The 25,922-nt window shown below is 33.5% G+C and overlaps 8 protein-coding genes across 8 annotated transcripts; 4 read left to right on the top strand and 4 right to left on the bottom strand.

The window, feature by feature from the left end:
• Positions 1 to 97: 97 nt before the first annotated feature.
• FG386_000570 (queunine tRNA-ribosyltransferase) lies at positions 98 to 1,411 on the top strand (the record flags this gene model as incomplete). Its single annotated transcript, XM_067339927.1, has 1 exon — positions 98 to 1,411. One exon carries the CDS (start codon positions 98 to 100, stop codon positions 1,409 to 1,411), a length of 1,314 nt encoding a protein of 437 aa, XP_067195797.1.
• A 579-nt stretch (positions 1,412 to 1,990) lies between these two features.
• Positions 1,991 to 6,647, top strand: FG386_000571 (uncharacterized protein; the record flags this gene model as incomplete). Its single annotated transcript, XM_067339928.1, has 4 exons — positions 1,991 to 2,375; positions 2,429 to 6,018; positions 6,108 to 6,345; positions 6,427 to 6,647. The coding sequence occupies 4 exons, from the start codon at positions 1,991 to 1,993 to the stop codon at positions 6,645 to 6,647; spliced, it is 4,434 nt and encodes a 1,477-aa protein (XP_067195798.1).
• A 611-nt stretch (positions 6,648 to 7,258) lies between these two features.
• Positions 7,259 to 15,577, top strand: FG386_000573 (uncharacterized protein; the record flags this gene model as incomplete). Its single annotated transcript, XM_067339930.1, has 1 exon — positions 7,259 to 15,577. One exon carries the CDS (start codon positions 7,259 to 7,261, stop codon positions 15,575 to 15,577), a length of 8,319 nt encoding a protein of 2,772 aa, XP_067195800.1.
• A 172-nt stretch (positions 15,578 to 15,749) lies between these two features.
• Positions 15,750 to 16,487, bottom strand: FG386_000574 (uncharacterized protein; the record flags this gene model as incomplete). Its single annotated transcript, XM_067339931.1, has 1 exon — positions 15,750 to 16,487. One exon carries the CDS (start codon positions 16,485 to 16,487, stop codon positions 15,750 to 15,752), a length of 738 nt encoding a protein of 245 aa, XP_067195801.1.
• Positions 16,488 to 17,329: 842 nt separating this feature from the next.
• FG386_000575 (uncharacterized protein) lies at positions 17,330 to 19,135 on the bottom strand (the record flags this gene model as incomplete). Its single annotated transcript, XM_067339932.1, has 1 exon — positions 17,330 to 19,135. The coding sequence occupies one exon, from the start codon at positions 19,133 to 19,135 to the stop codon at positions 17,330 to 17,332; it is 1,806 nt and encodes a 601-aa protein (XP_067195802.1).
• Positions 19,136 to 20,032: 897 nt separating this feature from the next.
• Positions 20,033 to 22,078, top strand: FG386_000576 (uncharacterized protein; the record flags this gene model as incomplete). The annotated part of the gene is made up of 1 exon (XM_067339933.1): positions 20,033 to 22,078. One exon carries the CDS (start codon positions 20,033 to 20,035, stop codon positions 22,076 to 22,078), a length of 2,046 nt encoding a protein of 681 aa, XP_067195803.1.
• Positions 22,079 to 22,345: 267 nt separating this feature from the next.
• FG386_000577 (uncharacterized protein) lies at positions 22,346 to 23,497 on the bottom strand (the record flags this gene model as incomplete). Its single annotated transcript, XM_067339934.1, has 1 exon — positions 22,346 to 23,497. One exon carries the CDS (start codon positions 23,495 to 23,497, stop codon positions 22,346 to 22,348), a length of 1,152 nt encoding a protein of 383 aa, XP_067195804.1.
• A 699-nt stretch (positions 23,498 to 24,196) lies between these two features.
• On the bottom strand, positions 24,197 to 25,387 carry FG386_000578 (phosphoglycerate kinase; the record flags this gene model as incomplete). The annotated part of the gene is made up of 1 exon (XM_067339935.1): positions 24,197 to 25,387. One exon carries the CDS (start codon positions 25,385 to 25,387, stop codon positions 24,197 to 24,199), a length of 1,191 nt encoding a protein of 396 aa, XP_067195805.1.
• Between the last annotated feature and the right edge of the window lie 535 nt (positions 25,388 to 25,922).

Consider the following 25,922-nt stretch of genomic DNA (forward strand, 5'->3'; position numbering starts at 1 on the left):
ATGACTGCTATAAACCTGAATTGAATTGTGAATATTAAGTTTAAATAAAGGAGCAAATAAGGTAGTTTTGGTTTAAGTTTTACTATTTATTAATTTAATGGTACAAAACGAGCCGGAAAAGAGATCAAGGGAGGCATCAAGTTTTTCCTTTGACGAATCTGAGGTTACGACGCTCCCAACTGCTTTACCAATTAAAGATGGCTGCGCTCTTTCTTTTTATGTAGCTTACAAATCAAACAGGGCGAGGTATGGAGTGCTGAACTTGCCTCATGGAAGAGTAGATACCCCAATTTTCATGCCGGTTGCAACCCATGGAACAATTAAGGGTTTGGACGCAACTCAAGTAGAAGAACTAGAAGTACCAATAATTCTTGGAAACGCCTATCACCTAAGCAGCAGGCCTGGAGAAAAGATTATAGAAAAGTTCGGCAGCCTTCATAACTTCATGGGTTGGAGAAGAAACTTACTGACTGATAGCGGTGGATTTCAAATGGTTTCACTTATAAAACTATCAAAAGTAACTGAGGATGGTGTTAGCTTTAATAATCCGTATACAAACTCTAATTTGCTTTTCACTCCTGAAAAATCAATTGACTCTCAAAATTCAATAGGAGCTGACATTATAATGCAATTGGATGACGTTGTGAGTGCTCAATCTACTGATTACGAAAGAATAGAAGAAGCTGTTAACCGAACAACGAGATGGCTAGACAGGTGTATTAAAGCTCATAAGAATCCCGATAAACAGAACCTTTTTGCAATAGTCCAGGGTGGGATATACAAAGATTTGAGAAAAAAGTCATTAAAGAGTCTTATTGCTAGAGACCTTCCAGGATACGCAATTGGAGGACTTTCCGGTGGCGAAAATAAGGAGGACTTTTGGCAAATTATTGAACTTTGTACAAGGAATGGCGAAGGACTCCCTGAAAACAAGCCAAGATATGTAATGGGAGTTGGATATCCAATTGACATAATAGTTTGTGTTGCATTTGGGGCAGATATGTTTGACTGTGTCTATCCATGCAGAACAGCACGTTTTGGAACAGCTATGGTGCATAACGGGCTTTTAAAATTGAGATTGAGTAAATACAAGCATGACTTGAGACCTTTGGATCAAAATTGTGATTGCTATTGTTGCAAAAACTACTCAAGAGCGGCGTTACACAAGCTAGTTTTAAAAGATTCACTTGGATCTCAATTAATGACTATTCACAATATTAGATTTATGATGAATTTTTGCAGAGAAATGAGAACAGCAATCAAGAATGATGTATTCCCAGAATACTGCAAAACTTTTATAAAGAATTTCTATTCCTCTCATGAATTGGATCATTTAAGTGAAGATGAAAGAAAAAAAGGTATTCCGAAATGGATTGTAGATGCTCTTAGTTCAATTAACATTGTGTTCTAGTGGATTTACATTCGATTAATATTCGAACAATTCTATAATAAGGTATTTATTTTAATAATTTTTCTTTCTAATAAATTGACTTGTTAAGCATACCGTTATCTATATACTATCCACATGTTTTATGCATGCATGCAGTAGCATTCTTTTTTTGTTTACATGTAAACAATAATTAATTTTTTTAAATACATGATTCGAAATAGATTAGGATAGATAATCCAGTCATAATGTTTACAACTGGTAATACACACTATATTATATTAAATAATTCTTTTTTTAATTAAATATATTTAAAATAGTATTATATGAAATGCTAATTTGGGTCAACATTTAAGCTAAAATAAAAAAGTATTAAATATTTGGAATACAATCTATCAATAAATAATAGAATAACTCAATTTTACCAACATTAAACATACATTAATTTAATGTAAAATAATTATATTAGAGAAGAAACAATAAAGAAAAGTCATAAACAATATAAAAAATACACATGTAAACTAAGGGGAAGAAAAGTGGTTTTAGAAACTAGAATTTATAATTCATATATGAAAAGAGGTTCAATAAGTGTGGGTCTTTCTAATGAGTGAATCAAATTTGACTGAAAAATGCGAAAAAAATGATTCTATTATTAAAGAAGATGCTGGATTATTTATTAACTCAGAGTCAGATTTGACATCAAGAGCAAAGGATAACATAGATAGAATGCAACAGAATGATAATATTTACGACAGAATTAAAAAGAAATTTAAATCTATAGATAGTATTGATAAAAACAGTTATGAAAAAATAATTTTTCCAGCAAGGTTATTTAAGAAATTAGTTGATTTTTTGTTTCGTGGCAAATGGAAATTATTAACACTGGATTATTTTGAAAGATTTTTTATGTTATATTCAAGATTTGTATTTAAGAATCCGGTATCATTTATCCTTGTTACTACGGTAATATGTTTAATATTGGGAATAGGTAAGTTTTTAAATCTTAAATTTATAGAAACACTGATAATTTCACAAATTTAGGACATTTTTATAGGCATCCCGTTGAGGATTCAGAGAGACAGTTTGCGCTTCCAAAAAGTCAGGCTAAAAATGATGAAAATTTCTATAATTCTGCATTCCCGGGAGCAAGAACTCGTCATGAGATCGTAATGTTCAAAGCAATGGATGGTGGTTCAATAATAACTCGAGAAAGTTTACAAATAATGAGAAGCTTCCATGAAGGACTTATGAACGTAACCTTTGAGTTAGGTGAAGAGGATGCGAAATCATTGCTAGAAGCATACAATGAATTGAGAAACAGTACATCTTCTAAACAAAGAGCTACAGAGGAGACCTTCCAGGCAAATCAAAGTATGATAAATGATGAAGTTAATCATCTTAGAAGCATTATAGAATCTCCAAGAAATATGAATAAAGAATTAGAAGAGATAAATAAAAGAAGATTATTTGTTTCTCAAAAATTTGGTTTTGGTAGTAAAAAAAAAAAGACAAATAAAGAAATTAAAAACGAATCGTTTAATAATACAGAAAAAATTAAAATTGAAAAACATTACTTGGATGCAAAAATGTTTACAAGCGACGAATATATACCTCCTGAAGTATACGAGGTAAAGGACCCAAAAACAAATAATATAATTAAAAAATATAAATTTAGCTTCGCTCATGTATGTGCGAGACTTCAAGGAGGTTCTTGTAGAAGACCTTCTGGGATATTATGGATGTATAAAGAGGAAAAAGATTTTGGTAAACCAATACCAGTACCATATGTAATAAACACATTAACATATCAGTCATTTAAAACTGATATGTGGCTTTCTCCAATGGGAATGGAATATGATAAAAGATCTGAACATGTTGTATCCTCCAGGGCAGCTATTATAGAGTATCAATTATCTGATCAAGATAAAATGAAAAAGTATTCTTTTCTTTGGGAAGAACAGTTTATGAAATATTGCGAAAAAGTGCAGGGTAAACTGCGAGATGGCGATTACAAAGAGTATATCAGAGATGCATCAAATTTTATGGATTTTGCGAGTATTACTGCTAAAAATACACTTTTTGAGGATAAAGCAAATAATACTTATAATAAAAATAACAGTAAAACAAATTCATACGTAAATATAGGTGTTATTTATGATGATTTGGAGAGAGAAGGAGTCGAAGAGTATTCCATTTCAGATTTAAACGTTGACTCAAAAAATAAAGACAGCAACGAGTTTAACAATTTAAACATAAAAAGGATAAGCAAAGGTGCGACAAAGTACTTATTTAAGGGAGAATCTAAGGATGCACCACTGTCAATTTACTATAATGCTAGAAGAGCTTTGAGTGATGAATTGACTGAACAAACTTATATTCACACTCTAAAGGATTATACTATTATTGGTTCACTGGTAGTCATATTACTTGTATACGGTTGGACTGTAGGGTATGGAAGTAATATATATACTTCAAGAGCAACAAGTGGTGTATGTGGAGCAATAGCAGCATTGCTGGCATATATAGGAGGTGCGGGTTTGTGTTATTTGGCAGGCTTAGAACACACCTCAACAGCATCAGCTGCTCCATTTCTGGTACTAGGTGTTGGAATGGATGATTCTTTTGTTGTAATTAACTCATTCAATATGACATATCCTTTAAAAAATGCAGAGGATAGAATTGTTTCATCTATACGAGATTGCGGATTATCAATTTCACTGACTACACTAACAAATCTCTTATCGTTTGCAATAGGAACATCAGCAGGTTACTTGGCAATAAGAAATTTTTGTATATTGACCTTTGTTGGATTATTATTTGGATATGTAACATGTTTGACAATATTATTAGGGGTTCTTTGTATAGATGCAAGATTAGAAGAGAAGAAAATTCTAAAAGTATTTGGAAAAGAGTTATTTACGAATTACAAGTATCCAGATCCACTGGTACCTGAAATAAAGGTTCCAATAGAAAAATTTTCAACAGTAGCACTAATAGGTTATTTAACATCTCAATATAAGATGGAGAAGAGTAGCGGCGAAAAGAATTGCATTGATGAATTAAAGTATACTGAGGAAATTAAAAATATACAAGAGGAAGTGAGAAACGAGTATAAGAATAACATGAAATTAAAGAGGAACAATATGGAGGATGCATCTATAAATAGTCCGATAGACGAGGAGGAAATAATTGAAAACGGAAGCATAATTGATAGAAACAATTCAAAAAACGATGATCAAACTCAAAGAACAACTTACTTTAACTATTCAAGTTCATCAAGCAGTTTTTTCAGCCACAAAAACTCAAATCTATCAAATAACAAAATTAGTGATATATCTGCATTAAATGGTCCGAGAAAACCGTCTTATCCTAATATTGATAATGGATACCCATATATTAATAATGAAGATATTTCAAAAAAAGTGAGTAAAAACAAAAAGGAATCAGAAGACAATGAAAAAGATGATATTTGTAATAGTAATTATTTATCAGACTGCAACAGAAGCAGTGATAAATTGATGAAAAGTGGATCAAATGTAAATAAAATAATACCAAACTTTTCAGAACTAATTGACGCAAGGTTAATTAATTATAAAAGAGGAAGGTCTAATGCACATAGTTCAATTCAGTTAATGGAAAACATTGAAATATCAGATTATAATACAGAATTAATGAAAAAAGGCAAAAAACTATCAGATATATATAGTTCGTCAAATTTGAATGAGAATTTGGATAGTTCACTCATTAATTCTGAAATAAACAGTAATGAAGATTTAACATCACGAAACGACTATGAAATAGAAACAATAGTAACTTCGGTAAAATCAGTATCGGGAAAGTCATTGTGTTCAGATAACAGCTCAGAATTATCCGTATTTCCAATGGAAATAAAACAAAATATAGGAAGAAAAAGCAGGAGATTTGTAATAAAATATTATGCAACATTTTTAACATTGGCTTCAACAAGAATAATAATAATGTTATTAACAGCAATATTTTTAGGTGTATCTATATACTCGTCTGTAAAATTAAAAATGGGCTTAGATTTAAAAGTTCTAGCACCACCAAGTTCACAAGTTTATAAGTTTTATTTAAACCACGAACAATTATTTAATAAGTATGGGGATGTTACTTACTTGATGTTCCAGGCATCTCAAAAAGTTGAAGATGGTCAAAATAATGTTTGGTGGGAAGATGAATTTATGGAAAGATATAAAGAATTACAGAACCAAGTACATAATGCTTGGTTTACAGAAATTAAACTTGATGGAATGTTGGCGTTTTACGACTCTATTTTAATAAAAGGTCTACCAAAAACTCCAATTGAATATTCAAAAATGCTTAAAGCATTTATAAGTTCTCCCTTTAATCGCCATTACGAAGATGATTTTGTATTTAATTCTGATACCGGTGAACTCGAGGCTTGGAGGTCTGTGTTAATTCCAGTTTATCTACCAGATACGTCAATAAGGGGCAAATATATGACAGATGTTAGAAAAATAATGGAATCCATCAAAGAAGTAAAAAACCCGATCGCGTACAGCCCCTTGTTTATTTTTTATGAAAGTGATGTTTCCATTCTTCCACAAACACTTTATAATATGGGATGTGCCTTGATTGCTGTGCTATTGGTAAGTTCAAATATTTTTTGCTAAAAATATTGATATAAGAAGCTATATTCATCTGTTTCTCCTTCATTTATTTTAAAATTTATTTACAGGCTTCATTAATATTAATGCCAAGTGTATCATCAGTAATTATTGTTATTGTGATTTTATGTATGGTTGATGTTTGTATAATTGGAATGATGGCTCAATGGGGTTTGCATTTAAATATGTTAACAATGGTGAATTTAATTATGTCAATTGGTATTTCAGTTGATTACTCAACACATATTTGTCATTGTTTCGCTCATTGCTCTGGAAACGATAGAAATACAAGGGTTATTGAGACTTTAGGTAAGTTTGTACTGCCAAAATAAAAAGATATAATTTCTCTAATTAAATTTATCAATATTAATTATCGTTATTTTTCTTTAGGTTTAATGGGAATTCCGATATTTCATGGGGCAATGTCAACTCAATTCGCAGTTACAGTACTAGCATTTTCAGATTCATATGTACTACAAACATTTTATAAGATGATGACGCTAGTCGTTTGTATTGGAATCTGTTATGGTGCAATAATTCTTCCAGTAATATTAACCATATTTGGTCCTATGGATGTTGTAAAGTACACAAAGGCCCATCACAAACAATAAGAGGAAAAACGACTATAAAATATCTTTTATAAGAAAATAATTGCATATAATTGTTTGAAATGAGAAATCAAGTGCGTAAAAATTAAGTATCACAATTAGCCTAAGATTAACCTTAGAAAATAGGAGTTTTTATAAATGTTTTCTTAATATTTTAGAAAACAGCAAAATAAACAAGTTCAGCACTATAAAATAAAAGTTTTAATTTAAAAATTGAAGCAACACTTAAATAATTTACAAGTAAATCACACAATCTATTTGTTAAAATAATTTGAAGCCGGTATTCTGGACCATCACTAAAAGACGGAATTGACCGCCAAAGCAAAATGTCAAATGTCAAAAAAAAACGCGAGTAAAAAGGTAAAATATAACATAAAATTTAGAATTTTTAATTTGTGAATTTGGATAGAGATAAATTGATTTTGTTTGAAAAAGAACAATTTAATAGACAGGAATATAATAAATTGGTCTTATATGATTTCCAAATTTTTATGTATACATTATTTATAGCTTAAATAACAGAGAATAGGACAGAATATTATTTTTCAATTCGTTTAATAGGACTTATAACACAGAATAACTATTAAGGCATTTTAGGTACATAGACAGCAATAATGTTGACTGAATTACAGAAGCAAATACATTCTCAATTGAGAAGCAATGAATTGGGTTATTTGGCCCATAAATCTTATAAATTAAAGACAGGTAAGAAAGGTCGAGTATCATTTTTGTTAGACACAAATGTGGAGTTTTACAACAAAAAAGGGGTAACACATAAAACCTCTATTCCACTCTATGAAGATATTAGCCAACTTAGATACCTAGGAGAGCAGGGACTAACAGAACTAGAGTCAATGAATCCCGAGATGTCTAAGGAAAACTTTTCAAGTTTGTTTTCGAGTAACGAGTTTATTTCCATGCAATTTTTCAATGAAAAAGAAGCGGAAGAAATTCTGGATAAGATTAAAAAGTTTATAGATTATTTGGTTCCATATTTTTTAATGGACTCAGCTAAAATATGTATTGAATATATGATTCAGACTTACGACATTCACGTGTTACTGGGAGATTATTTGTTTTATTCTTTCCTCCCTTACCATGATATGGCGGAGTTTTCAATTTTGGTTCAAATACTGGAGATAAATGAGGAGAGTGAAATAATTGGTCTTGTTGAGTCAATTAAAAAAACAAAGTCAATAATCTCCTCAAGAAACCAGTTGTCAGTGAATTTAATTAGAAATCAGACTCTATTTAACAAGCTTGTTAGATTTTGGGAGCAAAGAATTGAGAACTTTAGTGCGACAAAAAATACGGTACTGATAAATTTGATTACTTGGTTGAGCATAGAGATTATAAATGAATTAACCAAAAGCAATGAGTACGCGGATAATATGGAAAATTGTCTTCAAAATATAGTTTCAATAATTGTGTTTAATTTGTGCATTAGAAATTCTAGATACGAAGAACTCAGATGTGCTGGATATTGCATAATATACAAACTTTCTACCCCGTTAATTAGGCTTTCAAGGGAGGTACAGGGGAGAATAATTTACGAATTATTTAACTCACTAATGGTTAATCAACAATATGGAATATCGGGTTACCTGCCAGAAGTTCTTTTTATAATGAATCATCTAATTTCCGAATTTAAGAGTTTGGTGTACATTACAACTCTTGATTACGATATGTCAAAATTTATCCTTGAAAATAGGACTTTGTTTTTAACAGCAATAAAACAACTATTAAGTTGGGAAAGAAACATTTTGCAGTTATTCAATTTGATTGTGAATTCTGTATTTGATATTGGACTTATTTCAGACCCAGACAATTACAGTGAATTATGTATAATGTTCATTCAAGAGCTGCTTTCTGATATTAACAACCACGATATGTCTCTGTCCCTTGAGGAGAACTACAGTAAACTAATCAAGGTAATCACGCTTTCTCTTTTCGATTTGAGCGTTCAAGATGAAAGTTATGTTAACAAAGTAATTCACTACTTGTATGACAACTACCCCTCTGAGTTTATGTCAGCACTGGGTTTTTCCCTGAGGGTATCAACGGGTGCCAAAAGAGCAAGAATGGAGTCTTTTATTGGTAAAATATTTCAGAGTTGGAATGATGTGAATAAAGAAGAGTCAAACGAAGGTTCTAAAATGTTCATTTCGCTTTTAAATAGTAGAGAAGTTGAAATAGTTAATTCATGCATAAACGTTGTTCGTAATACAATACTAAAGTTTGGGACAAATTTTAAAAATATAACTAATTTTGAAAAGAAAATTTTTGATATTTCAATTAAACATTGCTTCGACTTTAAGGACAGAAATGAGGATTTATTTGAAAAATATGCTTATGAGTTACTTTCTGCGAAAGATACTCTTAAGATGGCAAAATATTTAGACAACGACTCAAAATCTGAGAAACTTCAAAAAGAAGAGGCATGGAGAACTTCATTTATATTAAAAAATATTCTTTTATATATAAGTTCTAGGATCAACTCAATAAAAAACTTGGATGATTTTATTTTTATTGAAGTAGAAGGCTCATTTGGGGGAAAATGTTCTATAAATGACATTATAGCAAGCACAATGTTTAGGGTATTTGGCAAGGAGTTCAAGGATAACTTATTAGTAATTATTGGTGCGCTATTTGAGTCAATTAGAGAAAGAGATTACACAATTGACAAAAGGGATGGAATTTCTAAATTTATCATGGAAAACAAAAATATGTACATTCCGTTGCTATTTTTAATATCTAAGTTGAAATTTTTGTCTGACAACTCAGAACTAGTGAATTTGGCTTCTGAATTAATGACTGTCATGTACAGTGAAGTAGAAATAAAGTTATATGGCGAAAATTTTCTCAAAAATACTCGTATAAATTACCTGGAGCTTCTTTTGGTAATCTGCTCATTAGAGGATCATTTTGAAATGACTAATAGCAACCATAAATATTCAAGCATTAATGAAATAAACATTTATTTGAAAATAAATGAGAAAACAGTGATTTCCTTAAACAATAACTTTAATTTCTTAGAGATTATGGAGTATTTGTACTACAAACTATACAGTGGAATTCACAAGAGTTTCACAAGTTTGTCTAAACGAAATAATTCAAAAAACTCTAGCTTTGTTACAATCACAAACGGTACATTAATTTTGCAGATGCTAAGAGATCTGTTAAACAAGGGTCAACTACTGAAATTTGGTTTATTTAAAGTAGTTAATCAAAGACTGTTGAACATAGTTTTGTTGGATACTTTAGAAAATGTTTACTGTAGAAGAGATGACAAGAGCAACAATATTCCTTCTTTCTCACTGATAAAAGAGTGTTTTAAGCCAAAATACGACATTTTGAAGTTAAAGTCATTGATACTGGGACTTTCAATTAATTTAATGAATTTAATGTCATACGGAGTGGAATATGCATCAAAAAACCCATTATTCCTTTCACTCAATACTCAAAAAAAGAATAAGCTGTCTTTGTTTTATGGAAAGAATTGTTATTCGGACACCTTAATTAGCCACAGTTATTCGTTTTTGGAGATATTAATATCGAATTTTCCACTAAATGATGGATCTAATGTTACTGAAATGAAACATTTAAGCGAGACAATAGGCAAATTATTGGTATACTCCGTTGTACCTGGACTTTGTACAACAAACGAATTTTCAAATTCAGTCAAAATGGCATCAATAAGACTATGCAAATCAATTAGAGAAAAACTTTCTACATTAAGAAATAATCAAAATTTTTCTAGTGAATTTGAAGTTAAATCAGTAATCTCTACAGACCGAGAAGAGGAGTATAACAAAGTATTTAGATCATGTTATTTTGACGAGAGTTTTCCAAGTCTTAGTCAAATGTTTGAGTTGTTTAATTTAATTATAGATTATCAATCTAAATTTATAACAAATTCATCAAGTAACCTTTTGAGAGATATGAGTATAGAAGCATATAAAGAAGATAGCAAAAGTGATTTTTCTCAGTTAGAATTGATATTAAAACTGAATATTGTAGTTTTGTTGGAGCAATTTTCTTTGGATATAAATACACTTTGTATAGAAAATATAGCTAATTACATTGGTAAATCACTTACATGTTACAACAATAGTTTGAAATACCATAAATTTTTACTTAAATTTCTAAGCTGCTTTAAAAGTAAATTAAAACTGAATGGCGATTCAAAGGACCAAATAATTCTTATTTTTTTATTTATCAGACAGGGAACAGAAAGTTTGAAAAACGGATTTATGGATAATACAAGGAAAAAAATTATATGCAAATATATTAGTGTTTTAAATTCATTAAAAGGTAACAACAGGGATGGGAACTCCTATTTGTTTGAGATAATCAAAGCAGAAAGCGATGTTAAAAGGGCGTTCGAGGATGTTATATTGAGTATTATGAGTAATGATCTGTTAATTAACCTTGAAAGTGAAGAGTTTGTATCGTTTATTTCCTATATAGTGATATTGTTGTCAGAGTACGCTCATAATATACTAAATTGCATCTCTTTGGTTTCTATTTCAAGTAGTTCACCTTATTTGTTGGATTCATTGATAATAGTGCTTTTTACTTACATAAATGAACAAGGGAGCGACGAAGGTGAATCTGACGTAGAAAAAAGCGTGTTTGAACAAAATATATTAAATTGGCTTTACAATCAAATAAGTGATTTTAATGTATTTGGGAAAAACGTTGATGTTGAAGTTAACACTAAATGCATTAAACAAGTGTTTAAATATGTGGAAACTAAAATCAACAATATCCCTTATTTAATGGAAAATAAAGGAAGCAATGACCTGGATGTGATGGTTAAGCTAATAGTGTATTCAATTGGTGTGTTAGAGTACGGATTTAGAAATAGAATGAATGTTAAATACAATGAGATCGAGTTTCTGATGGATTTTTTTAAAAGTAATATGATTGAAATTGTTGAGAAAAACAGTCCTTTAAGATTAATATTATTCAATCCCGTTGTGATAATTTCAATAACTTCTTTATTTACGAATATCAGATTTGGACGGGGAAAGGATAATACATGGAAATGCGACGAGGATTACTACAAACACTACTTTAATTTATACAAGACGTTGTTCATAATGTACGATTGCTTTATAAGTGGCATTGGGAAGGACTTATCTGAAAAGAACTACAATATAAAAACTATATTTTATTCGCTAGGTATCTTTGTTGAACACAATTTGAATAAATGCGTATATTTTGATGAAAATAGCATTTCAAGGATGAAAAATGTACTTTTTAACGTATTAATATCCACTCAAATAAGTGATATAACAAATAATTCACTCAGATTAAACAAGATTGAGGAAATGATATCTTTTACTGAGAAGCTGCACAATGAAATAATATATTACAGTAGTGAAAAAGACAAAAAGTTATTTGGAAAGAACAACGTTTTTTACATGATTATTAAAAGTTTAGTGAACAAGTTAATTAATGAGTCAGTAAAAACAGAAAATTTATCTTCATTAGATGTATTAAACAACAATATTGAAGAGAAATTGGATATATTAATGGACTACGTGATAAATAACAATTTGTTTGAAACAAAAACAGATTTGTATTGCAACCTTTTAAGTAAAATACTGGATGAAGTGGAGACGTTGATTGATTATTATAGACACGAAAAAAACAAGGATTCAATGTATAAAGTTAGCCTTCAATCAGAAGGCAACATGTTTTTAATTTCAATAAGCATAATTCATTTTCTTAACAAAACATTGTTTAATATGGACTTAAATGTGAGTGATTGCTTAAACTTGGTTGACTTGCTGGATAAGTTAATATTACTTAAAACAGCAGTGAACAGGAAGACGTTGAAGGAAGTAAGATACAGTGCAGATTTTGAGAACAATACAGAGAAAGAATCTCTTTCAGGCGAAAAAGTACGCGAATTGGGATTTGATTTCAGCAATCAAAAACTGGTAAAGGCTAAAACAAAACTGAAGCTGAAGTCAAAGATAGACAAATTGGAGAGTGAATTGTTATTTAGGGAAGAAGGCTGTTTCACATTAGAAACTAAAATTGAGGCGGATTTCGATTTGATTCAAGAGGAGATAGATATACTAATAAAAAGAATAATAGAGAATGACACTGTAAAAAAGTACATAGCATTAAATTGGGATGTTTCAAAAGAAACAGGCTTCTGCAGCAAAATGTCGCAAATAAGCAAGAAATTCTCAAATATTCTTCTGAGTAACAAGCTGGAGTATTTAGGTTCGGTTTTCAACGAGATATTGCACAAAAATTTAAAGTTAGAATTAATTAAAAATTTAGAAAACAGTGAAGAAAGCACGATGATATACAATACATTAGTTTATTTACTGGATAATAAAAAGGAATACAAGGAGGAACCAAGTAAATCAAATGTAAAAACTTGGATAAAAAAGTGGTATATAGTGGAATTGATGTTAAAAATACTACAAAGTCACGATTTAAGCATTAGAAGGTGTTTCGTGGTAAAAATACTTTCAAGCATAATTGAATTATACCAACATTATGACAAAAAAGAGTGCAATTGTTTTGGTATAGCGTTCAAAATTTCTGTGATTCAAAACTTTTTGTCCGTAGGATTACTGGATGAATTGGATGACAAAAAAGTGTCTATTGTTCTGTTGAAAGATATGGAGATAATACTTGATGATGTGCTGAATACTATTGATTTTTTAAATAGCGATAAAAGCGTTAAATTAGACAAAAAAGTCATTTCGCTTTTGACTTCAATGATAATCAACAAAAACAATATTAACAATACAGATGATCAGAGTGCCTGTGAAAGTTCCACAACAACTTTAGCATTACCATATATATCTTTGATTAACAACATATTGTGCTCAAAAATAGGTACTTTAGTGATTAACATTGGAGATTTTAAAAAAAAGTTGGTTAAAATGGTATTTTTAAATAAGAGGCTGCTCTTTTACTTGAATATAAATAGGTTAACTAAGTTAATCAAGAATGAAAAGATAAAGGATCAGCTAAGTGCGAATTTGATTGATCGTTCTCGAGAGAATGAAGATATCCAAGACAATTTAATGAAGGACATATCAAAAAAGGGTGAGAAAATTAATGATAAAAACAGGAATATGAAACAAAAACTGTACATGAAGGAAATAGACAAGTGCAAAATTAGTGGAAATGCAGGAATTGAAAGCATAATGGAACGTAACTTGATGAAGCTGATGCTTGTTTACTGCAATATATCATATTCAACCTCAAATTCAGATATTAAAGTGAATGAGGACTTCATTACTGATTACAGCGATATGATTAAAGAAATAGTGTCAAACGTATTTGAAATGGCGTCTTTTTCATTTAAAGGCGAGGACATGGACAAAAAAGCCGTTTCATCAACGAGAACTAATTATTCTAGAGTTTGTTTGCTGGTATTAATGATGTCATACACATTGGATTTTTCTCAGGGAACCAGTTTGCTGAACAACAAATCTTTTGCAGAGAAAATAATGCAACTGTATCTGCTTTTGCTTAATTTTCTAATAATAAACTTCTTAAAGTTGTATTCAAGCAGGGAAAGCTATTTAAACGATTCGGAAACAAGTATTTTCGAAAAGGCGGACGCCGTTTCTAATGATATTGAGTCTAAAAAGCTAAATAATAAGAGGAAAAAGAAGCAAAGCAAGAGCAGTTATAATACTGAATTTAATGAGAATAGCTCCAACGATGAGTCTAAGTTGTTTGAGTTTATTTCCTCAATTCTCGGCAGAAACATCTTGACCTCCCATTGTATGATGAATGAAAGTTGGATTGGAACGTCTTACTTAAGTGAATTTAATAACAGCGAAAGCATCTATCCCAGCTTTTTAGATAAACTGTCAGGAGAGAATGATGAATACAACATTCAAATATGGGAGTTGGAGTCAAGTGTAATGACTTTTTTATCTGTATTTACGCTTAAGTTGAATTCCAAAAAATTAAGGGAATTGGTACTTTTAATTAAGAAGTTATTACACAGAAAAGGCGAAAGCTTTATATCAAAAATAAACGAAATTCAGTTAAATAAACCAAAACAAGAAGACAGCAAAAGCAGCAGCAAGCTTAACGAAAAAATGTTTATAAAGGATGTTTATAATAAACTTCAATTTGAATCAAAAATAGACCTGGTTAAAGACATTTACTCACTTAGGATATGGATGTTGGTGTTATTAACAGTAATAGACGCAACTGGCGATTACGGAGTGTATTGCATTATAGAAGACGTAGTACTAGATATAAAGTCTGTAAGCGACTTAACACAAATGAATGCCTTGGCTTGCATTCAAAACAACACACTAATGCAATACAACAACGAATCTTTATCAAGCAAAAGATCATTCGGATATCAGCAAATAGCCAATTTGAATAACAACACAAGCGACTTTGGTTGGTACTGGTACCACTTGGGAATATACAATTTGATGTTGATTGGGTTAATATACAAGTCCCTGTGCACGCAAAGAGACGACACTAAGGATGTTCCAACTTGCATAGAAGATCATTTAATAAATCCAGTTATAACAAACTTGGATATGTTTGCATTATTTGACTACAGCACGTACTCAAGTAAGTTTGGTTGCGGAAAACAGTGGAATGTAATTATAAATGATACATGGTTAAACACGATAAATTGCTACAGAAACAACGACTTGATTATTTCTAATATATTAAAATCATTAGTTAATAAAATAAGAAATGGCACTGAACAAGTAAAAATATTCTCGACTGAAATACTGCTTCTGCTTTGGAAAGACGAAATCTGTTCAATAAGCATACTTCCGCACATATCTGAACTACTGCCTGTAATAAAGGAGCTAAAGAGCGATCCTTCAGAAGAGGTAAATAGGATTGCGAAACTGATTATTAAAAAAATTCAAGAAAGGACTGGTGAGGACATATCAAGACAACTTTAACTCACTTTAAGTGTTTAAACAAAGACTAAGCAAATCAAATTTTCACTAGAGTTTTGGTTAAGAGGAAATACTTGGGAGCAAGAATGGAGAATTTAAACAAAATAAAGGCGTTCGTTAAACTGTAATTGCAATCTTAGTTCTCTTTTTCTAAATAACTTTTCAACTAAAAATGTTAGTTTGCCTTCTCAACAGCCTTAATAATGTTCATTGAATTTTTCGACCATTTCTTAAATACATCAATGGCGTCTGTCATAAAAGTATGAGAGGTTTCGTCTAAATCCTTAAGTTCCTTCTCAACGTCGTTTATTTGGTTTTGAAATTGAACAATATCGTTGTTTATTGAATTTAATTTACTTCTGAGTTGTTCATTTAAGTCCATAAGGAACAATTCCTCCTCACGGTCAATTAACTCTTCAACTTTCTCACAAATAGGTGTTAGCTTGTCTACCATTAAACATTCCTCTTTGTCTTTTTGAGTGTGTATACTCGAAAGATCCTGTGGGGACAGTTTGTATATATCGTTGCCTAGCTCCTTAATTATGGCCATTCTTTCGTCAACTATGTCCAACTTATATTGCAACTTGTACTTGTCGCAGTTCCTTTTGAATATCTCAGCTAACCTTATTTTTAACTCGTGTAACAAACACTTATACCTGCTTAATATATTTAAATACAAGTCATTAGGCAACTCACTTAGTGGTTTTAAAAACTCATTCAAAGGTGGTATGCCTGAAACAACTCCTATTGTAGCTTGGTCGTCAGAGTTCCCAAAGTTGCTGTTTTCATCGTTCTCAGCGTCTGTTTTTCCACTACCAACCACTTTTGAACCACCAATGTCCTCAAATCCCTTTGTAACGCCCATCCAATTTCTAAATAAATGGTAATAACGATTAGATGTATATTCTGTCATTCTCACGTATTCGTCCGTACTTTTCTCTGCTCCTTTAGTCAATTTGTACACAAATGCAAACGAAAATGCTGTTTCCCCTTGTATGTTACTCTGCCAAACAAAGAGAATGGTCAGTTCAGAAAACCTTAAACCGAAGTGTCCAAAACAAGCTGGAAACGCAGCTAAACAGGTTAGTGTCGTCTAAACGAAAAAGATCCCGCACTTACCCTTGGCCTTACGGACTTTAGCCACCAAACGCTCATTCGTTCCCTAAACGCCTGCGTCTTCAACGAGGGCCAACGCAACTCCCAAGCCAGGCGCAGCCTCCCTGATCGGAAGAACAAGCCACCGAGAAAGGAATGGATAAAGCAAAAAGTAAAGGAAAATCTAAAAAAAGAAATTAGCGGTCTCCTCCCCTAACAATTACCTTTGCAAATAATAAATGCCGACCACACAACCACCCACTCACCCATCTGTTACTGAGTCCTATAACGGGCTCCCCACATCCGAAAATGCACAGGGTGTACCGCCAAACGTGTGTGGGCGGGAACCGGTTAATAATTTTAAGTAATGACTATCCACTGATTAAATTAGGAGCGAGATGAGGTAGGTTTGTACTTAATAACAAGGAAGAGTGCAGGTTTTCTTATTAGTTTAACAGGCGTTTTGCAAATAGCAGCATTGTTTCCCGACAGCGCCTAAGCTTAGTGGCATCACTAAACTAAGGTCTTTTGCTTCATTAATTAATTAAACTACTTGTTGTCCCAAGTTTGAGCGCGGCAGTCCCTGGTGTTCGGTGCCGAGAGTGGCGTGGTGAGCCGTGTTTGCAGAATATAGGCACATTAGAAACAATCAGTCACGGTTCATTCTCTCTTTTTTGGTTTAAACTTGTTTTTGTTGTTCTGGCTGTAATTTTTGTTGTTGTTGTACATATTTGGATTTATGTTGGCTGCGGCGGAAGATGCCTCGAGAGTGGGGAGTCCAGGAATGATGAACTCGTTTTTGGAGGTCTTATTCTGACCAACCAGCGTTTTGGGGACGCTGCATGTATTGGTGTCACGAGCAGCTCTCATTTTCTCGGCGAAGTCGCTGCTTGCCCATTTGGGTCTATATACTTGTTTCTCCGATTGTGGCTTGGCACTGAATTCCCTTCCAGGGGACACTGATCTAAAAACAACAGACTCTTTAATTTTTGGCGTGCAAGGAGCCCAGTAGGCGGAGTATAGCGTGTCAAAGTTTACTCTTTTCAATAAATCACCGTTATATCTGAATATTCTAATAGCATTATCCACCCTTAATCTTGGCGATGTGGTGGAGGCGAGAAGATATCTTCCGTTAACAGACCATTCTAGAGTTATGCAACACGACGCATTTGTTTGTCCAATAAGTTTTTGTTCCTCCAGATCCCATATGTCGAGATCCCCAGCCAAATTTCCAAAGCCTCCGTAAGCGAACCATTTTCCGGACGGATTCCATCTAATTGTGTTCCTTCTGGATCTACCAAAACTCATTTTGGGCGTTCCGTCGTATCCGTTGTTTAGTGTAAGTTCCGGCGGTATCGTTCCCTTACATAGCAAAAAGTCGTTTGATATTGGTGACCATGCAACGTCGTTTACAGGTCCTTCTTCCGGAGGAACTACAATAATGTGTTTCAAACTGTGTTTATCAGACATCCTAACGTTACTTTTGCTTTTAACGTCGTTTGAATTGGTTAAAGAGGCACTTTCGCTTCCCGGACAGTTGGAAACAGGTGTTGTACTTGCTAAAACGGTTTTGGCATTCTGTATTCTCAAGAGATGTAAACTAGAGGAGCCAAAATAAGACTTTCCCAGCGTCTCGCCCTCAATTTGAGTAAAAACTAGTACTCCATTGCCCTTGTAATTCCACAATACTTGTGTGGTTTGGGCCTGTTTAATTTCCAAGCTCCCAACGCAACTTATATTCAAGCTTTTTTCGGCCATTTCAAGATTATAAACACATAGAGAAATACTTTGACTTGTATTTTGGCAGACAACAGAGAAATTAACCGAAATACTTTCGTTGTCTTTTATCTCATTAGATACAGAGAGCTCTATGCTTTTCAAATAATTGAGAGTGCTTATTGGGTTGTTTAGGTTATCTACATCCCCTTTATATATAGACACGCTTGTTTCTTGTACCTTAAATACAAACAGTTCGTTGTTACTCCATCTATACGGAGGCCATGTACCTAGCACTTTAGCGCTGTTAGTTCTAAATGGAAATGAAAACAACAATTCAAATGAATTGTTTCTGAACTTATGCACGCTTAAATTGTTCTCATTGTTTAGCTGGTCATAGGCTGTTAATATTAACAAATAACTTCCCAACGGCGAGTACTGCAGTCTTTTTATCTGAAAACCACTATCTACCCTCGTTTCTTTAACTTCAGATTCACTAACCTTCACAACTATTATAACTGAACATTTTGAATCCTTGGGAACATAACTGTATCCTTTTCCCTGCGGCTCTTGTGCATATATCTCAACCCCTTCTAAAAATGGATCTAAATCGCTGTTGCTTACTTCTAGTGGAGACTCTCCACTCTCAATGCTGCTTGTATTTGTCATTCCAGAAATTTTGTAAACTCCCTTTCCCAAACATATTATCTCGTCACTTATGTGACCGTTGCAATCCCCTATTTCTGACATCTTAATAAATACTGTGTTCTGTCTCGGCACCGATCACTCTATTCTTGCTGCGGTATATACATATGTATGTGCTGTCCTTATTCGCGTTTTACACTGTATAAAAGTCGTTTGGACTCTTTTTGCCTCCACCTCTCGTTCCTTTAAGCCTTTTAAACCAACTACGCCCGTATATATGTATGTGTATATGTACGCTCTGTTGGGGTTCGCTTTTATATTGCGTTCTGGTATGTCTGTGAACGATATTTAAGGCCAGAATTAAATACTTGGCGACAGTGTAGCTTTTTTAGTTTCAATTAATTAAATATTTCACTACTTGTTATTTTTCTATGATAAAATTAAAAAAATTTTTATTTTTAAACTTTTATACCTAACGTGTCGTCTCGTGATCATCGATACCTTTTTTTTTTTTATTATTTGCCTTTTGGGCTTGAAAGTCGGAAAAAAAAATAAAAAAGGCAAATTCGTGGTTATAAGGCCATTTATGCCATATTTTCACATTACCTTGGTCTGTAACGACGAGTCGCACACCCCTTTCCTTTACAACATCAAACTAGTCTGAACGCAACTCATATTCAACACGCAGTCCGCTTGGAACAAATATATTTGAATGCTAAGACGGAAGCAAGTGGTAAAAATCAGGAAAGAATTATTGCGTGTTTGCTTTGATTTAAATTGAGCGAAACAGTACGCTTTACCTTGGTTTATGGGTATTTTAACTGCATTTATAATTAACTGAGCACATCAATGTGACTTGCTTTTTTTGAATTGAAAAATTAATGCAAGGAAAATATTATGGAAGCTTAAATAGCATTCGGGGATTATAACTAGCTGGAAGACAGTCGCATAAGCTTAAGGAAACCGTTTCAATAGCCAGTTAATACGAACAAGCAATAAAACATGTCAAACTTTAATGACAGCATAAAGGGTTTTGTTGTAAAACGTTCAGAGGGTGAGGTGAACGAAGAGCCTTACGCTGAAAACTATTTAAATCACAATAACGGTACCTTTGATGTTTCGTCTCAATTTAATAACGGTGATCTTCGGTTTCAGACAGGTTTTTCTTCTCGAAATGTACTTGGCTGTCAAAAAAACACGGCTCTTAATGCTGCTTCGCAATCTCAGCTGTACCAGAATCGCATAAGTTATAGTGATTCTTTAGTTGAGCCGAGATCAGGTATCAGTGCTCAAGGTTATAGTTACGATAAGATGAACAGTTATTCTTTAATGAGTAACAGCCAAATGGAGGACAACTGTACAAGTCAGAAAAGCACCCAAAATTCAGCTCCAACACAAAATGACTTGGGTTCAAACCTGAGTGTTAATAAAACGAGTCTTGAAAGAGGTCCAAAAGGCCTTGTTAATTCAAGTTCAAATAGCTCCTCATTTTATGCCAGTAATTTCGACTCGGGTGTTGCTGGCCTTTCAAATGTAAGCCAAGCTCTATCAAATATGTCTAAGCATAGTGACAACTATCAAGATGGTTCTTTGTGTAGTGACGGCCTTATAAAAAGGGAAAAGCGTCATAATTCACGAAATAACGACAAACTTTCCGGTTTTGTTTCGCATGATGAAAGAGGTGGTGCGGTACCTTCCTCCACAAACAATACCACAATTCATCCGATAATAAACAAGAATAATTGGGGAGGTTTAGATTCTCAAATAACAGCAGGAGGAGATCCAGCGTCAAATAATGACTCTTTAACGAACAGCAAGGTTGCTATTGTGAATGAAAATAGCACGGTTGTAAAACGGCCAAATTTAAGACTAAGTTCTTGTTCCCCCGCAAACTCGTCCTCCTCTAACACCCCAGTTCCCTCACCTTTACTCTCATCTTTGAATAAAGCTTCTATTGGTGCAAAAAACAGCAACAGAATAAATTTAGACTCGTCAAAAAATGGCGGATACAACAGCTTTCCAAAGGAGAAAATAGTTTGGGACTACCTGCATTTGCTTCATATACAAGACAAACAAAAATTAAATTACTTGGGCCAATATGTAGACGACACATTTAATATAGGTAAGTTTCACTGCATGGTTACGGAATACTGCAAGAGAGAAAAGAGTTCGAGGGACGCATTAATAATAAATGCCAGAAACTGGTTCAAGGATTTCATTGATAGAAAGGAGAGCGAGTCTATATTAGCTCCAAACATCACAACTGAGGAGGGGATTAAACGATACGTGAATAAAAAACTGAGACACTATTTGGATCTCGGGTTCAAATTTGAACAGGGGATTGTTGACTTGTACCACGAGTTATTTGTTTATATAATTAAAGGCATTTGGGAGAGACTTGAAGAGGCTAGTTTTGATAGAGTTGACTGGTCACTGCGTCCTTATTTGAAGGACGACGAGGGACAGGTACACGAGGGCGAATACAAGGTTAAAATACAAAAAGAAGAGAACTGTGATCAGAACAAAAAACAGGACTCTGCAGACAGAGAGCACGAGAACCAACATGATTGTGGCCTGGTTAGTCACGTAATGAGGCTGAACGAAGCAACGAACCTAGTATTTACAGAAAAAGAGTTAGGTAACGGTCTCTGTAAGACGCAAAATAAATCTTCGCAACAAAACTCCAATGTTTCTAACTCTAACCAAGACAAACCCTCAAGGAATGTCAGATATACCGGATTCGAAAAGAAAGGGAGAACTTTTGGACCAGACTCAAAAGTAAACGCCAGTTTAGACGATGAGGTCACAGATCAGGTAAAGGAAATGATAATTGTCTCCAGAAAACAAAAATGGCTGCTCAGAAACGTTAGGTTATCTGACTTTAAACACATCATTCAGATGGACGACTTATACGACAAACTTCCAATACCTATTTGCAGCGACGACGAGGCCACTGGTAATTCACTATGTAAACGTATTAAGCTGCCTAAAAACATAAGGAGAAAACTGTCAGAGATGATTTGTATCCACTATTCGTCCGTTCAGTAGATTGCAGGTCGTTTCAGGCAGACTTATAACTCCTAACAAAAAAAATGCAAATAGAATGTGAGTATCAGTATTTATATCACCTAAACCTCACTTTTCTTCTCCCCTCTCCCATCATCTCTGTCCACTTAACTTCTCAGACAAACACCTATTTAGAAACATAGAAACAAAACATTCGTTTCGTGCACTATCCACACTCCAAATTACGCATATTTTTTATACACATGGTTTTTTTTCGTTGATTTTACATGTACTCACATAGACAAGACGTTAACCAAACACGTCACTGATGACTTTTTTATTTATAAATAAGTAAGAAAAAACGGCGAGGGTGTTAATAATTGACAATACGAGCGAGAAGATCAGGTTTGCCTTTCCTGAATCGTTCGAAAATAATATAATGAATAGTTTTGCGACGTTTAGTGGTACTTCTTGCGAGAGCGTTTTCCAGATAAAATAGATTGAGATATTAAATTCGTGCGCCTCCTTGTGTTTGTTTAACACGTAGTGTTTGAAAAATACTCTTTCTAGGGAAAACAGACTTAGCGTGAATACAAAGTCAGATGCTTGCATTACCTTTAAGGGTTTTGCGTAGAGGATGTTACTGTTTGTGTGGTTATCGTAAGTAGCGAGTTCCTTTTCTCTATCTGTGTTTCCGTTTACTCTGTACAGTGTTGAAATGTAGGAAACCAGTCCTTTGGACAAAAACGTTTCAAAAATTTTATTCAACATAAAGTCGTCTTCGAGTATAGTTATTTCTTCATTTTTTGTGTTTATTTTACCACCATTGTTTATGGCAATGAAAAGTCTGATCTGAAATATAAATGTGCTGGATCTCACAAACACCAATAATAGCAGGCTTAAAAAGGTCAGTGAGTGCAGCACCCTGCATAATATCAGCCCAAAAACTACCGAGTCAATCATATGGCTGAATTTTGAAATCATCCCCAATAAGTCATAAATTGACGTCACTGCTGGTAGATTTTCGGATGAAGCTTCAGTGCTGAATTCGCCGCTGCAAGCGCTTCTATTTAATTTGTCTCTAATTAAGTATTTTTCCTTTTTATGTACATTTACTGAATAAATAAAGGAAACAATATATGTTATATTCATAATATTTTGATTACTCAAGTGATTGGATGTATAAGCAAACACCAAAAAATACAAAAACAAGGTTGTTAAGTGGTTTTTAGCCATTATCTCCCCAAATACGCCGACTATTTCCTTGTACACTATTATGTTAACCTTTTTTTTCGGCATTAATATCCAGTTTCTCACATCTATTTGCGGATCATCCTCCAACTCGGATATAATAATGCCGTCTATTATTCTCATTACTCTGTTCCGTACTCCCTCTCTTTCATTTGTGTCGAAATCGTTGACTTCGCTCAGTTCATCTAAAGACGTTTGACTAGCAGACATGCTTTTTAGATAGAACTTCTCATCTAAACCAATAAATTCACAAGGTTCAAGTGTACTTTTGCTATTTATATAGAACAAATAGTTCACTTTAAATATGCGGCTGTATACCTGTGTTCTTTTTCCTGTTGTTATCTTCTTCTCCTCACAGGTAAAAACAGGAAAAATTCACAACAGTTTATTAAGATACACACACTATATTGTATCTTGTGTTTTCCCACTGTTGCCAAATTTGCCGTTATTTACATTAAACCTAATTTTGCTGTGGGAGAAAATATACTCAAGAGAGGCCCTGGGTATATAACAAATTTAAGGCCGCCTTTTCCCAACATGTTTGCGTATGCACAATCCCAGTGCCCTCGCAAAATAAGAAAGAAGAAAGATTGAAAATTGAATACATACGTATATAAGTATGAATTTTGGATTAATACGCGTACATTTCACGCTCATTAAGATTTTTAAATGAGCAAGTTGATTAAAATAGCAGCAGCAGCAGTTTACGGCGGAAAGGATAAACAAAAATAAAAGTTACAAGGAAATAACAAACTAGACGTAAGGCATGTTTTCTCTCACTTCGTTTTCTTTAGCTTCCACATTTGATAATCCTTCTTTTCTTGCGAGACCGTTACTTAATTCAAAAAAAGAAGTAAAATAAGTTTGTCTACTCATACAAAACCACATACCGAACCAAAATATTATAACTCAAATTTCTCTGCTCTTTACGGAGAGGGACGTGACTCCAGGAAGTAGCTTGCCTTCTAAAAGTTCCAAAGAAGCGCCTCCTCCGGTAGAAACGTGAGAAACTTTTCCGGAGGAACCGCACTTCTCAACAAGAGAAGCGGTGTCGCCTCCACCAACAATTGTCACAGCACCTAGTTCTGTGGCAGCAACAAGAGCTTCAACCATGGAACGTGATCCTTTTGAAAACTTCTCCATCTCAAACACGCCAGGAGGTCCGTTGGCAACAATGGTTTTAGAAGACATTATTAAGTCCTTGAAGTTGTTAGAACTTTCAGGCCCGATGTCCAATCCCAACCAATCGTCGGGTATTCCCTCTGAATCTTTAACGATTCTAGCATTTGCGTCAGGCGAGAATTCATCTGCAATTACATAGTCACATGGCAACAGTATCTCAACATTCCTCTCCCTTGCCTTTTTCATGATGTCATTTACTATCTTAGAACCCTCTTCATCAAATAAAGACTTTCCAATTTTCAAATCATTTAACACCTTCTTAAATGTGAACGCCATTCCGCCACCTATTATCATTCTATCTACCTTATCAAGTAAATTGGTAATGAGTTGTATCTTATCTGCTACCTTCGCACCCCCCATTATCGCCAAAAACGGTCTTGTTGGATTCTCTAAAGCCCTCCCGAAATACTCTAGTTCTTTTTTCAACAACAAACCTGCCACCTTTGGACTCAAATTTACACCAACCATAGAGCTGTGGGCTCTATGGGCCGTTCCAAAAGCGTCATTTACGTACATATCGCCCAATTTACTTAATGAATTTCTAAAGTTAGCCACCTCTTCAGGACTGGCCTTCACTTTTTCTCCATTCTCATTCACTCCCTTGCCTTCTTCTTCAATGTGGAACCTCAAGTTTTCAAGTAATATCACACTTCCTTTTTCCGGATTTGAACACAAATTCTCCGTGTCTTTCCCGACACAGTCTTCCGCAAATAACACCTTTCTTCCCAACAATTCTTCCAATATCGGAACCAGTATCCTAAGAGAGTACTCCATTTTTCTTTGACCATCCGGTCTGCCGAGGTGAGAGGCCAACACTACGCTCTTAGCACCGTTATCTAGAGCGTACTTTATAGTTGGGATGCTGGCCACTACTCTGGTCCTGTCGGTGACTTGGCCATTTTTAACTGGAACATTCATGTCCACTCTTATAAACACTCTTTTCCCGGCCAACTGTTAACAACATGAAGGTTATGTGGTTACGGTGGTTCAATAATAAAGATACATTTTTCGGAAACAAAATCAATGCAGTATTCAAATTTCGGTTCGTCATATCCGATTGAGTGAAGACAAGCAATGTTCAAGTTAAATTACTTATCGAAACAAAATAAACAAAAACATACCTCCGATGCCACATCAGTGATGCTCAACTTTTTTGAAAGATCCATTTTGCTCTTTTAAAAAAAGATTCGTCAACGAGGAAAATGCTCAAGGTCAATTGAGTATTAATTAAACTCCAATCAAAAAAATTTCAACTTAAAATTCTTATTATTCACTGTAATTCTTCTCTTCCGGAATAATGCGAAAAATCCTTCTCGTGTAGCTATACGTTATCTTTTTTGTCCGTTAGATGTGGGGAGCAGTCTCCCAAATGCGAAGGCAATTTTGCTATAATTCGAGCACCATGCATCCATTTTAATTTTTTGCATGTAAATAGAACAATTTACAAGTTAAA

The sequence above is a fragment of the Cryptosporidium ryanae genome, assembly GCF_009792415.1.
Source record: "Cryptosporidium ryanae isolate 45019 chromosome Unknown contig_14, whole genome shotgun sequence".
In the NCBI taxonomy this organism is placed as follows: Eukaryota; Apicomplexa; class Conoidasida; order Eucoccidiorida; family Cryptosporidiidae; genus Cryptosporidium; species Cryptosporidium ryanae.